General features: G+C 47.1%; 1 protein-coding gene across 1 annotated transcript in view; it reads left to right on the top strand.

Moving 5' to 3' along the window:
• LOC134441635 (protocadherin-15-like) overlaps positions 1–15000 on the top strand; it is a 247469-nt gene that overhangs the window by 71350 nt on the left and 161119 nt on the right. The window contains exons 13-14 of the mRNA XM_063192026.1: positions 2761–2910; positions 14593–14786. Coding sequence (XP_063048096.1) covers positions 2761–2910; positions 14593–14786 — 344 coding nt within the window. The remainder of the gene's footprint in view (positions 1–2760; positions 2911–14592; positions 14787–15000) is intronic.

Here is a 15000-nt window from a genome sequence, read left to right as displayed (position 1 = left end):
TTAAAAATGCGAGGGGAGTGTGAACAATAGTGTTTGATTATGTGCTGTTGGGCATGAGCGAAGCAGCCAGTCATTGTCTTTCTTATTGTCTGAGATGCTCTTGATGATGTTCCCTGTTGGCACGTTTCTCTCTCTCTCTCTCTCTCTCTCTCTCTCTCTCTCTCTCTCTCTCTCTCTCTCTCTCTCTCTCTCTCTCTCTCTCTCTCTCTCTCTCTCTCTTTCGTTCACTCTTTCTCTCTCTCTTTCGTTCACTCTCTCTCTCTCTCTCTCTCTCTCTCTCTCTCCCTCTCTCTCTCTTTCTCTCACTCTTTCTCTCTCTCTTTCTTTTTGTCTCTTTCCTCCTCTCATCCCTCCATCCTCTACGACCACCCCCGCCCTCTCCTCCTATCAGATCTTACATTTGTAAGAACTTCATTATCAAGTTTATTTTCAAGTTTGTCTCCTAGGAGTGGAGGAAAAAAACAAAAACTGTAACATTGCTGTGATTGCGATGTTCCAGGCGGGTTTTCTTAGTGATTGGCAACTGAAGGCTGTATGTGATAATTAATATCTCTCTCTCTTTCTTTCTTTCTTTCTTTCTCTCTCGCTCTCTTTCTTTCACTCGCTCTCTCTCTCTCTCTCTCTCTCTCTCTCTCTCTCTCTCTCTCTCTCTCTCTCTCTCTCTCTCTCTCTCTCTCTCTCTCTCTCTCTCTCTCTCTCTCTCTCCCTCCCTCACTCTGTCTCTGTCTCTGTCTCTGTCTCTCTCTCTCTCTCTCTCTCTCTCTCTCTCTCTCTCTCTCTCTCTCTCTCTCTCTCTCTCTCTCTCTCTCTCTTTCTCCATCCCCGACTGATCAGTGAGAGGCATTCAATTCCAATCTCCCCATCTATCTCTTGTGTTTTTTTCCCATCTCCCTGCTATGCGCTCCAGTCACCTTCTTTGTTGTTTTGTTCTCACGCTTCACCTTTATGTGTTACCTTGCCACTTGTTTTACCACAAAGACAAAACTAACAGATCCTTTCGAGACAGAGTAGAGTAGAGAAGATTGGATTGACTTCCTTGCTTTCTGTAACCATATAGTGTTTTCTTCTCTTGATTGTTTGTTGTTTGTTCTCCGTCCGTATCGCTCCTCTGCCCATAACGTGTGGCCCTTTTTCGTTGAAAGCCATCCCAGAAAGGCACAAGTTTCAGACAGACTTTGTGAAGTTTGTTGTGATGGCAGTTGTCTTCAAAAGAGAGTGTGTCTGGTCTTGCTCCTGATATATGGTGGCTTGTGTTTGGGTGGTGATGAGAGGAATAGGACAGAGTACTTATGCTGTCTGTCTTTCTTTCTTTCTTTCTTTCTTTCTTTCTTTCTTTCTTTCTTTCTTTCTTTCTTTCTTTCTTTCTTTCTTTCTTTCTTCTTCTGTTTTTTAGGCTCCTTCTCTTCCATCCTCAGCCCTGTGCTGAGACTGGAGAGTACTCTGTGCACACTCTTGTCTCGTCTCGTCTCGTCTCGTCTCTTCTCTTCTCTTCTCTTCTCTTCTCTTCTCTTCTCTTCTCTTCTCTTCTCTTCTCTTCTCTTCTCTTCTCTTCTCTTCTCTTCTCTTCTCTTCTCTTCTCTTCTCTTCTCTTCTCTTCTATTCTCTTCTCTTCTATTCTCTTCTCCTCTCCTCCCCTCTGCTCTGCTCTCCTCTCCTCCCCTCTCCTCTCTTCTCTCCTCTCCTTTCCTCTCCTTTATTCTCTACTCTTCTCCTCTCCTCTCCTCTCCTCTCCTCTCCTCTCCTCTCCTCTTCTCTCCCCTCCTTTCCTCTCCCCTCCTTCTGAGCCGGCATGGGCCAGGGGTTTAGGGGCTGGCTGAGTAGCTCTGATACCCACTCAGACTCTGTCATGCGCCACATGAGCGTGTGTGCTTATGGAAATGTATACAGCGGGAGTGTCTTTACCACTGAGTTCACGGTCCTATATACAGTACACCAGGGCAACAACACCGGGCCATTTTCGAGAGTCTAAGGCACTAAGCTGCTGGGACTGAGCTGCATGGGGTTTTGTGTGCACAGAATAGCTAAACTGCCGAGCGGCCTTTGCATTTTATCGCGGGGAAGACGATGTGTATAAAATGTTTCAGCCATTCACAGCACAGCACAGTGCTCTACATAGAGTAGGGAGTAAATTGCATTGCTTTCTTGCCTTTACTGGTACATAGTGAGTAAATTGCATGGCTTTTCTTCCCTTTAGTTCACTATAAAGTGGAAAAAGTAGCGGTATCGAGTCTGCTTCTTTCATGTCCCCATGAAACTGGAGTTGTTTGCATGTGCAAGTGCACGGAGAATGCTTTCGCCATGAAATAAATGGCTATACCTGTGCAGAGTGTGATGTGTAATAATATCTATGTGTAACATCTATATGTTACAATGTAGTCAATCATGGAATACAATACAATGCGATACAATATGATACGATACGATACGATATAATGCAATGCTTTACAATGCAAAACAATGCAATACATTACCCAATGCTGTACAATGCAATCAATACAATGTCATACAATACAATATAATACAATACAATGTAATGCAACACAATAACAATAACAATAACATTCAATTGATAACAACAAGGGTGCATTGATAGTAATTGTGGAAGGTCCTCCTCTCTATTCCCTCTTCCGATAAGAGTTGAATTAACACAGCAACATTGACTTTCAATACACTCTGGCCATAGGTACTGTGCGTGGGGAATACAACTGTTCAGTGGTCATGATGACTCTCCGTAACTTCACAATTTCATGTATTCCGCAGCTGATTGCGTTTGACGGCGTGCAGCAGAGCCAGCCTGTGACGGTCAACATCCTGGTGATCGACGCCAACGACAACACGCCCACCTTCTCCCAGGTGTCCTACAGCGTGGAGGTCTTCACCAACATGCAGCCCGGGGAGACGGTTCTGCAGGTCAGGGCCCGGGAGTTATTTCATTTCATAGCCTACGTACTGTTGTAAACTCATCTCATGTGTGTGTGTGTGTGTGTGTGTGTGTGTGTGTGTGTGTGTGTGTGTGTGTGTGTGTGTGTGTGTGTGTGTGTGTGTGTGTGTGTGTGTGTGTGTGTGTGTGTGTGTGTGTGTGTGTGTGTGTGTGTGTGTGTGTGTGTGTGTGTGTGTGTGTGTGTGTGTGTGAATGTAGACAGTGTTGTCTGATAGAATTATTAATGTGAGAGGATGCTCTCTCTCTCTCTCTCTCTCTCTCTCTCTCTCTCGCGCGCGCGCTCTCTCTCTCTCTCTCCCTCTCTCTCTCTCCCCCTATATTATTGTACTATTTCCATCTCATATGTGTCCCTATGTGCCTATGTGTTCCCGTGTGTCTCTACCCGTGTGTGTGTCTGTGTGTGTGTGTGTGCGTGTGTGTGCATGAGCTGTGCATGCTCCTCCTTGTGCGCAGGCATGTGTGAATGTCCTGGTGGCACAGCAGTGTGAGCCATCCTCTTTCATGGTGGCGGCTCATCCCTGAAACATCACAAAGCATTTTAATAAGCCCACACAGCCCCTATTTGTGCTCAGCGCTGCCTTCATCTGAACACAAGCTGCACTGTCGTGCACAGGGCCACTGACAGCATTTGTTAGGCCCAGGACAAAGTCATCTGAAAGGGCCCCCTACCCAATGCATACAATGTAATGGGTACCCGATTCTGGGGCCCCTATCTCCCTGGGCCTGGGACAACATACCCCTTTGTCCCCCCTGTCGACAGGCCACACTGCCGCACTGTACGCTGCCAGAGAGAGCCAGAGTTAGAGCTATAGAACCAGTCAGATGGCTTCCCCACTTCACCAATTCCCGTAAACTGAGCCAATCAATTGTTTTGTTTTTTTGGGGGGTAGGATGGGGTAGAAGAGTTCTATTGTGCCTGAGTTGTCTACCATCTCTCTTTCTCTATCTCTCTCTTGCGCTCTCTTTTGCGCTCTCTCTCTCTCTCTCTCTCTCACAAGCACACACACACGCGCGCGCGCGAGAGCACGCGCCCGCGCATGCACGCGCCCGTGCATGCACACACACACACACACACACACACACACACACACACACACACACACACACACACACACACACACACACACACACACACACACACACACACACACACACACACACACACACACACTCCAACCCTGCCCCCCACCCCTAATCTACTCAGTCAGAGAAACAATCCTGACTTGGCAAACAATTTCCTTTTTCCCAGAGCTGTGACAATATCAGTGTGTCTCGCTCCAGCCCAAGAGGGCCAGGGGAGAGGCTTACGAGGGGCCGTTTGGGAAGGGACTGCAGTGTAAGACAGGGGGAATAGAGGAAACGTCCGATAAGAGATAGAGAGAGGATGAACGGGAGAACCAGAGAGGAAAGGAGGTTGAGAGAGAGAGAGAGAGAGAGAGAGAGAGAGAGAGAGAGAGAGAGAGAGAGAGAGAGAGAGAGAGAGAGAGAGAGAGAGAGAGAGAGAGAGAGAGAGAGAGAGAGAGAGGAGGCATAGATGTACAGGAGAGGAGGAAAGGAGGAAAGAGGCAGAGGGAGTGAGAGAAGAAGAAAGAGGCCAGAAGAATGGATGTTAGTGAGAAGGGAGGGAGAGTGGGGGAAGAGAGAGAGAGAGAGAGGGGGGGGGGAGGAATGAATCAGACACAGTGGGGGGGGGCAGGTAAGCAATGAAAGAGGCACACAGAGTAAAGGGGTAGAATGAGAGAATGAGAGAACGAAAAGGAGACACAGAGAATGTAAGAATGTCACCAAGGGAGGGAGAGAAATAGGCAGTGTGGGAGTTATAGAGAGAGAATGAATGGAAGAGAGAAACTGAGAGGAGGTGGAGGAAGAGGAGAGGAAGAAAGCGTTGAGAGTTTTTATAGCCGGCGAAGGCGAAGTGGCCGCCCGGAGCGGACTGGAGAGCACATTGGTGATGAGTCACAGAGTGTACTTGCTCCAGAAGAGCTCTGAGGGGCTTCCACACTCAGCATGGCTGCTCAATGCAACCATAGGCCACTTTCCTCCACCACAACACCCCCCTCCTCTCCTCTCCTCCTCTCCTCCTCTCCTCCTCTCTTGCTCTCCTCCCCTCCTCCTCTCCTCCCCTCCTCCTCTCCTCCTCTCTTCCTCTCCTTGCCTCTGACCGCAAATCGCTTTCCTCCACCCTCCACCCTCCTCCATTCCTCCTTCTCTACTTCTCGCCGCCTCCTCACCTCCCTCCTCTCTCTCTCTACCTTTCTCTCTCTCTTCTTCTTTCCTCTGTCTCTTATTACCTCTCTTCCTCCCTTCTTCTCAATCACATCCGCCCTTTTCTCGCCTCTTTCTTCTTCCCTCCATCCCTCTGCCTCCTTCCTCCTTTCCTTCTGTCCTGTGCATCTATTTCTCCCTTCTCTCGCCCTCATCCCTCCATCTCCATCTCTATCTCTATCTCTATCTCTATCTCTATCTCCATCTCCATCTCCATCTCCATCTCCATCTCCATCTCCATCTCCATCTCCATCTCTCTCTCTCTCTCTCTCTCTCTCTCTCTCTCTCTCTCTCTCTCTCTCTCTCTCTCTCTATCTATCTCTCTATTTCTCTCTCTCTCTCTCTCTCTCTCTCTCTCTCTCTCTCTCTCTCTCTCTCTCTCTCTCTCTCTCTCTCTCTCTCTCTCTCTCTCTCTCTCTCTCCCCCCCCGCTCCCTCCCTCCCTCCCTATTCCCCTACTTATATACACTGTATGAATACCTTCCTCCCTCTCTCCCTCTCATTCTGCCCTCCCTATACCACCCTTGCTGATGAAGGAAACAGGCTGTTGGTGTCCTGGGGAGAGGCAGGAGTAGTAGTCCCCCTTTGGGTGTCTTGGCATAGGTACACCTGCCACACACAGGAAGAAAACGAAGCAGCAAAGTAGAGGAGGAGGGTACAACAGTCTACTCCTCCACAAAAAATAAAAGCTCAAAGCTAAATAAAAAAAAATAAGAAGAAATAAAAAACAAACCTCATCACCATCCAGCGACATTTACGAGCTGCCAGCCATTACCTCACAGCCAGTGGCGGCCATTTCTGAAACAATAGGTGGCTTTTTTATGTGCCAAGAGACGCCTCTGAAGCTACAAATTACCTCTCTCCGCCACCGTTGAGGATTCCACAGAGATCGAGCAGAGCAGGAGGGTTTTTTTTTCTCCGTCTCTTTTTTTTGTAAATATAAGTTTATTTATTTATTTATTTGTTTGTTTGCGTAGGCTTTGATGCTTGTATGTGGTAATTGTGGTTGTGGGTGACTGTAGCGGAGTTTCTTGCATTGTTTGGGGAGGGCTTGTTCTGTTCTCAGCAGGGTGCTCTCTCTATTCCTTTATTCCTCCTCCCCTGTCTGCCATTCACTCTCTCTCTCTTTTTCACCGTCCGTACAGTATCTCGGTCTCTTATTCACTGTCGCTTCCTTTCCCTCTTTCTCTCCCTTTTGCTCTCTCTGTTTTGCTATCTCTCTGTCTGTCTGTCTCTGTCTCTGTCTCTGTCTCTGTCTCTCTCTCTCTCTCTCTCTCTCTCTCTCTCTCTCTCTCTCTCTCTCTCTCTCTCCCCCTCTCTCTCTCTCCTCATCTGAGTCTCTTTCTCCTCTGCAGTGCTATCTACTTCACATCGCTCTGTTTGCTGTAGAGACACCTCAGATTGCTATCATTCACTCTCTCTCTCTTTTTCACCGTCCGTACAGTATCTCGGTCTCTTATTCACTCGCTTTCTGTTTGCCACCTCTTTCTGTCGCTTCCTTTCTCTCTTTCTCTTCCTTTTACTCTCTCTCTCTGTATATCTGTATTTGTCTCTGTCTCTGTCTCTCTCTCTACTCTTCTCTCTGCATCTCTTTCTCCTCTGCACTGCTATCTACTTCACCAGAGCCGGTTCTGACCTCGATGGGGCCCTAGGCAAAAATATGCCAAGGGGCCCCCATAAAGTGCGCCCCCCCCCCCCCCAAAAAAACCGCGAACCACAGACACGAAATTTGACTCAAAACAAGCTTAATTAAAAAGTCTCCCTTTCTGCACATCACATCAATAATGTCATAACAGATTGTGAACATGTAGACAACGGTGGCTGTACTGAACATGCGACTACCTCATCAGCTGCAGGTGTACCTGGCTCATCTGTGTACTACCTGAACATTGTGCTGGCCCTCCACTGGCTGGCTGACTGGAGTCTGAGCTGGTCAGAAACTTAAGCACAGCGCCTGTGACTAAGGGTGGTTTATGCCTCCAGTCCAGCGTCCCTGCGTCGTGATGCAGTGAGCCGCGCAGTTAATGGAGTGAATCCCCCCCCATCACGCAGGTACTCTGGGGCACCTCCCCAAAATTGTGTCTCGACGCAGGGAGCGACGGCGTGAAGCAGCGAAAATAGGTCTCTGATTGGTCCTCTCGACCAGCCTGCTCTGTCCCCGAGTCGAGAACAAGCGCTACTTCCTTGTTCTAACCTTCGTCGGTCTACGGAATGTGAGCTCTTCATTAAATAAGTTGCCCGTGCTTTGTTGTTTGATTTATTTACACGAACCAAAGACAACACGTGCGCTTGCAAGTTACGACGCTGAAGTTATTTGGACAGTTGAACAGTGGTTCCGAGGTAGAGGAAACATTCCGCTTTGTCCTCGACAAATGAGCCACTTCTTTGTTCCAAACTACTACGGTGGCTGCCAGTGCGATCAAACATGCACGTGATATAAAGATTTAATGTTTCATTTTCATTGTCGTCGAGTCTGTGAATCTAAAAAACAACCGACACGTCTATTTTACTCTTTGTATTGAAGGCAGTTTGAGCGTGGAATGACATCGCGCAGACCGTGCTTCAAAACAGGGCATAAACCAAAATTAACTGCATCATGGCTGCGACAAGCTCACTCTGTGGCACAAGTAGGAAGCATAACCCACCCTTTAGGCGTCAATTAATTTAGCTCCATCAAATTGTTTGCATTTAAAATGACCATATTTATAGCCTGCCCCCTAGTAGCTTGCCTTTAGTAATCTGGTCTAAACCGTTTAAAAAAAAATAATGAATAGGCCTACGATAAGAAACTCATATGTAAAATAAATTATTTAGCTATATAACATGTGTTATTATGAATGTTATCACACATTATTGTGAATAATGTTGTGTTCACTATTTATTGGGATTCACCTTCGTCATTCACCAAAGGTCTGGATTTATTAGTCTATCCAAGCAAGCCGCGCCCCCTTGCTATTGTTATCACCCACACACACACACACACACACACACATGCACGGCACTCCTCTCTCACACTCCCTCCTCCTCCATTGCTTAGACTACACGGACGTCTTATCAAAAATCTTAAGCGCCTGTCAAAACCAAAACCAATGTCTATGTATGTTGATATTTGTTTCTAAACAATCGAGAGGCAGCCACGCATACAACAGCGCGTGCGCAAACTCACACACACACACAGAAAGGGCACCGCTTCTCTCACACACTCCCTCCTTCGTTGCTTCGACTACACTGACGTTTCATTGGCTAAACGAACGGCTCATCAGATTATGATTCAACTAGTACACTTTTCGAAAAAACAGGATAACGTTGACAGCACCACCCTTTCCTCTCACATTCTCTCTAGCCTAGGCTACCTGTTGATTCAGTTGAACTAATTGCACAAGCTAAACGAAACGCTACTCAGCTTGTGGTTCTCAACAACTTCTACCTTTTAAAACAACAGTAAAACGTTAATCCCCCTTTTTACAACATGTGACTGTATCGAAGACCTGGGCACTTTTTAACTCGGCATTGTTGTGCAATACAAAAGCCCATTGACACTTCTGATCCATAATTACCGGTAGCCACAGAAGAAGGATCACAATGAGTGGAAGCATAACCGTACAACAGAGGAGTTACGTTGCCTACCTGACTGCTGTTCTCGTCGCTCATTGTCATGAATTTTCTTTGTGTCGTTTCCGCAGGGAAAATGTCGTTTCATGTTGGACGTTTCACGTTTTGTGTGACGGAATCAATAATAAACAATGAAATCAGTTCGCGTTTTTTTTTGTTTAAAAAACTGTCAACGTCAGTGACGTAACGGGTTGCGCGAGGCCTTACGCTGAGAGCGTAGTGAGCGTATTGGGCGCGCCGGCTATCTACTTCACATCACTCTGTTTGCTGTGGAGACACCTCAGATAGCTTGCTTGCAGCTGAGAGCATTGCCCTTTGCCTTCTCTCTTTTCTTTTTTTGCCTCTCTCTCTCTCTCTCTCTCTCTCTCTCTCTCTCTCTCTCTCTCTCTCTCTCTCTCTCTCTCTCTCTCTCTTCTACCAATCTCACACCAGTCAGCCGTTCCCCATTTCCCTCCATCCATCCATCTTCTTCCTTTCTACCCCTCTCTCCCCTCTCTCTCTTCTCTTCCCTCGCTCCATCCCTGTGTTGTCCCAGTTAAAGAGGGGCACGTGCTGAAAGGTCATATGTAATCTCTCCAGAATCAAGAGGTCGATTCCCTCCTTCAGAAACGGGGCCAGGGGGACCAAGGGGTCTGCTCAGGCACTTTGCCATGTTTGCCACTTTACCGCACGCACGCTCGCACGCTCGCACGCACATGCACGCACATGCACGCACATGCACATCCAGAAACATCACCTCCATCCAACCAGCACACTGGACACACACACACACACGCACGCACACACACACACAAACACACACACACACACACACACACACACACACACACACACACACACACACACACACACACACACACACAGACACACACAGACACACGCACGCACGCACGCACGCACGCACGCACGCACGCACACACACACACACACACACAACATGCACTTGATACATCTATACACACACAAACACACACACACTAAAGGGGCCCTCCTTTCCACTTGTCACTCTTGCCCTCTCCCCCGGAGGCCATTGACCTGTGATGGAGGGTGTTGCCTGATGTGCTCACCCCTCCCCTGCCCTCAGAACAAAGGCCTGACATGGATGGATTGAGCCCAGGTGAAAAGATAAAGGGGACAGCACAGAATGAGAGGAGCTGTGGGGTGAAATGGAGAGAAATGGAGAGACAGAGAGAAGGGGGAGAAACAGAGAAAGAGAGGGTGGGGGAGAAAGAGAGAGAGAGAGAGAGAGAGAGAGAGAGAGAGAGATGGAGAGATGGAGAGAGAGAGAGAGAGAGAGAGAGAGAGAGAGAGAGAGAGAGAGAGAGAGAGAGAAATGGAGAGAGAGAGAGGGGGGGGGCAGGAAGAATAAATGATGAAGGAGTGGTGAGGGTCATTTAATTGATTAGCGTAAAAGTCGTATTTTTTTCCTCCTGGCGAGCCGGGCACTGAGGGCACTGGCTCTTGTTTGCAGGGCTTTCTCTTCTCTTCTCTCCTGATGTTGGATTATCTGTCATTCAGGGTTAATGGGCTTTTGTGTGCCAGGGATACTTTATAGCCACGCCGTTTTGTTTTGATTGTTTTTCTTTCTTTTTTTCCCCCTGCCATAATGATGTCGTGCTCTTATCGTGCACGGCCCACATTTTGGGATTTGAGGGATTACTGTGTTGCATGGATGACATTATACCGTAGCTAGCGAGTACAGCAGGCGAAAGACAAAGCCGCACTAACCAAGCAAGGCTTGTGTGGTTTTGGTTTTGGTCCATAAAAGCACTAGCCTGACTCCATCAAACAGTCTGGCGAAAGCTAAGAGGAATCCGTCTCCGTGGAGGGTGGGAGATGGTCTGATCTTACTCTGCCATTTAAATTCATTGGAGTTCCGAATTCAAATTAAAACCCATATTTTGCTTTATTAGCATGACTATTACGATATAGTGTCACAAAAGCATACAAATAATAAAACAAAAGTGTGAATAGTGTTACCTTAACCAATCAGTAACGGACTTGGTGGGTGAGTTCTGCGTCACCATTCTCAACTGCTTGCTGATTGACTAAACAGTGAGTGGAACGAGCTAGGAGGGTTTCGACCGACTGGGTGCAGAGAAAAAATCTTTGGGTGGAGTACATAGGATGGCGTAGCCACCAGGCTATAAAAGCACTGCACTATGTGGAAATTTGCTACAGGCCGCCGAGACAGACTTTCTGAGTTCAGAGGAAAAGAGAGTTATGTTGTAGCTGCACCAAAAGGACAATGTAGTTTGAGTTCATAAAACCACTATGTGTGAATTGCTACAGGCAGAGGTGGACATCACTGCTTGAGAGTGTAAATATCCTGCCACATTCTTTTTTCTCCAGCCATAAACACTAGGCCTAAACAGACAGGGATGGCGTAGAGTTTTTGGTTCATAAAAGCACTATGCATGAATGTCATGCAGTCCGAATAGGGATTCTGGATTTGGGCTGGAGAGAAAAAATTCCAACCACATGATTTGTTCCAGATAATTCATCGAACCAGATGATCCCTAGGCAGAGCAGTTGATTAGTCAAATCACCTATATTGATGTGAAACATAGCAGGATTTGTTTTTACTTTGTCAATACACTTAGTCCACTAGGGTTTTCACACCTGGACCCTTTTTTTGCCATTTAAGTGAACTCAGACCTGTGACTTAGCATTTTCGGTGTATATGTGATGCTTCAAAGTGTACCCAGACGACACGTGTGATCAAAAACAAGATTGACACGTCACAAATGCCTATGGGACCAGAAAGATCTGCCAGTTCTTTTTGTAATACACTCACAATATGACCGAAAACAGAACTGAGTCCTTCTGCTGTCAGTTCCCTTTTTGGTCCACTTAAAGAGGACGGAGTTCGGTTCACTCAATGGGGACGAGGTGTGAAAATGCTCTGTCTGTAGTGTTGCCAAACAGAGAGACACAGTTGGCTGCTAGAAGTTGCCAGATGACATCATGGCTTTGCATATGACATCTTAGCATCAAGCTCGGCACGACATGCTGACCTCAAGAAAAAGTGGTCAGCATCGCTACATTCATAAAGCAAAAGGACAGAGTGAGCTCCTTTTTAGAGAGCCCTTGCTGCTTAACCCCGAGAAGCGCTTCTGGCTGTGGTGTAGAGCTACAGTTACGTTGAAAACTCAAAAGACTAGGGGCCTCATTTATAACGGGTGCGTACGCACAAAAGACTGCGCACGCCAAGTTCACCGCAAGGTTTGGTATTTATAGAAAAAGAACTTGGCGGTAAACGTGCGCAGCTCCACGCAAAGTTTGACCCATGCGTAGGCACTAAACAAAAGACCAAACGCGGAAAGCGCGACCTCGGGAGGTAGCTGGAAGAACGACCCGAAATTGGTTGAAGAAAAAAAATCAAAGGTCACGTGTCACGATAGCCACTTTAACATTAGTTAATCCAGTTCGCAACGAAAACGCGGTTGTTTGTTGTTTGGTAATGGTGGAAAATAATAAGTAGGCCTACCTGGCCTATCCATAGCCACATGCATGTTTTGTAAGGAAGTAATAGACGCTTCAAATTTTACGTTTAGGATAGGCCTACGTTACATTTGGAAATACCCTACATTTTATTAACCACGGACCTTTCCGGTATCAGGCTATAATCGTATCGGTAGGCTATAAAGTGTTCAGAGTCTGCAAGGAATTACGTCAACATTTAAGCCAGTTGCAGAATCATCTGCTCGAGTCCCAAGTGCATCTGTAATGGTTGATTTTCTCAGACAGCTTGGTTTCTCTTGTTTCCATGCGGTTATTCGTCATCAAAGAAGCAGAGGTGTGCATTTGACAGCTGGCCTTATACACTGATAATGCACGTTTATAATAGGCCTAGGCCTACACACATTTAATAAATACAGACTAGAAAATGTCCATATGTCATGCTGTCTGTGGATATGTCGATCGACAGTTGGGGCGTCGCTTTGAGCTGAAAGCAGACAGCTGCGCGCAGTGACCAACGGCAATTGTTGAAAAAAGTTTAAACCCGGTGCATATGAGGTGCGATGAGACAGCTAATAGATTTTCTACCGGTGAATTTCACATGGGGACATGCCATGTGAGATGTTTCCTTGACGCAGCTATTTTTCCCTTTGTTCACAACTCAATTAATACTACATGTCCATGACTTGGCAGGTTCATGTCCATGCCATCCTTATTTTATTTATTTTTACTTCTGGTATAGCGTGATTTTTGCGAACATAACCATCCACATGCTGCAATTCGAGGGATTATTTTTGTACGACTTCCCAAACTTCCCACTTTGCCCAACGTTCTCTAGGCCTATCTAATAAAACTGTTTGCTCCACATGTGGTAAATGGGCTATCTCGTCTGCTTTCCACACGCCGTCCACAGATATAAATATTCATTTTGGGCGTTTCACTGAATATTCATAGATAATTATGGGTGTGTCCACAGGTGCGCACATTTGCCGCAACTTCAGAGTCAGTTGGGATTTATAAAGGGAAATCGACGTGGAACGTGCGTGCGCCATGCTTTATAAATCTGAATATTTTCTTGCGCACGCACATCCTGAGTTTCGTGCGTGCGCCATCTTTTGGCGCATTTCTTCCGCAAAGTTTTATAAATGAGGCCCTAGGTTTTTTTTAAGTCGCAAGATGACAAAAAGTTGCTGAAGTTGCTAGATGAGATTTTTAGTCGCCAGAGACGCCTAAAAAATGATAAGTCTAGTGAAAAAGTCACTATATTGACAACACTGTCTATTTGAAGGCATGCATAGGACAGTGTGACTGCAGTACAGTAGGTTTGTAGTACAGTACAGTGCAGCACAGTATCCCCATTTTTGGGGAATGCTACTGTGTGAGAAATGACCTCAATACGTATATCTTGTTACAGTTACATAGTTATAAGCCTCCAAGTGACATCTCAAAGTCAGCTTACGCATTGTATTCCCAGTGGCAGCCAGTTGGGGATTATAAACAGCGTTATGGATGGAACACGCACACAAAAACGCACACGCACACGCACACGCACACGCACACGCACACGCACACACACAGGGCCGCCCATTTGTCCTAAATGGGCCCAGGACAAAGTCATCTGAAAGGGCCCCCCAGCCCAATAGATACAATGTAGTGAGGAGCCAATTCTGGGCCCCCTCTCCCCCTGGTTCCAGGACAATTGTCCCCTTTAACACCCCCTGTCAGCACCCCTGCGCACACACACAGACACAGACACAGACACACACACACACACACACACACACAGACACACACACACACACACACACACACACACACACACACACACACACACACACACACACACACACACACACACACACACACACACACACACACACACACACACGCACACACACACAGACACACACACACACACACCTTCACACAGACTCAAACGACAGTGGTCCTCCTTCCACTTGTGATATAGATGAAAGATAGACCTCACAGTGCATCCTGATGTACCGGTATACGCAGTGCAGAGCAACACCAAACTGCACTGTGTAGAGAAATGTCATTATCGCACCGTATGCAGGATGAAGGATCTGTAGGGAGGAGGACTGTTATAAATGCTTATCCTGTGCAAAAAACACATATGGAAGATGGATGATGGGACTGAGGCTGAGGGCTGCAGGGTAGAATGGCAGTAAATGTACTCATCTCCTTTACTCCTTTTTTTTACTTCCCTTCTTTCTTTTACCCTCACCTCATCTTTCTCTCTCTCTCTCTTCCTCTCTCTCTCCCTCCCTCTTTCCATTACTCTTTCCGTCACAGCTGACTGCGCGTGACGCTGATGAAGGCGCGAACGGCCTGGTGACATACGCCATCTTGGCCGGCGACCAGGGTGACTTTGTCATCAGCAACTTCACGGGCCGCATCACCATAGCGCCGGGGGTGACACTGATGGTGGGCCGCTCGTACGCGCTGACGGTCCGGGCGGCGGACAACGCCCCGGCGGCCGAGAGGAGGTGTGTGTGTCTTTTGGTCCTTCAGCTGTAGACATGCACGCACGCGCGCACGCACGTACATACACATACACGCACACACACAGTCTCTCTCTCTCTCTCTCTCTCTCTCTCTCTCTCTCTCTCCCCTCTCTCTCTCTCTCTCTCTCTCTCTCTCTCTCTCACACACACACACACACACACACACACACACACACACACACACACACACACACAC

Source organism: Engraulis encrasicolus, chromosome 24, assembly GCF_034702125.1.
Source record: "Engraulis encrasicolus isolate BLACKSEA-1 chromosome 24, IST_EnEncr_1.0, whole genome shotgun sequence".
In the NCBI taxonomy this organism is placed as follows: Eukaryota; Metazoa; Chordata; class Actinopteri; order Clupeiformes; family Engraulidae; genus Engraulis; species Engraulis encrasicolus.
This window is presented reverse-complemented; position numbering and strand designations above follow the sequence as displayed.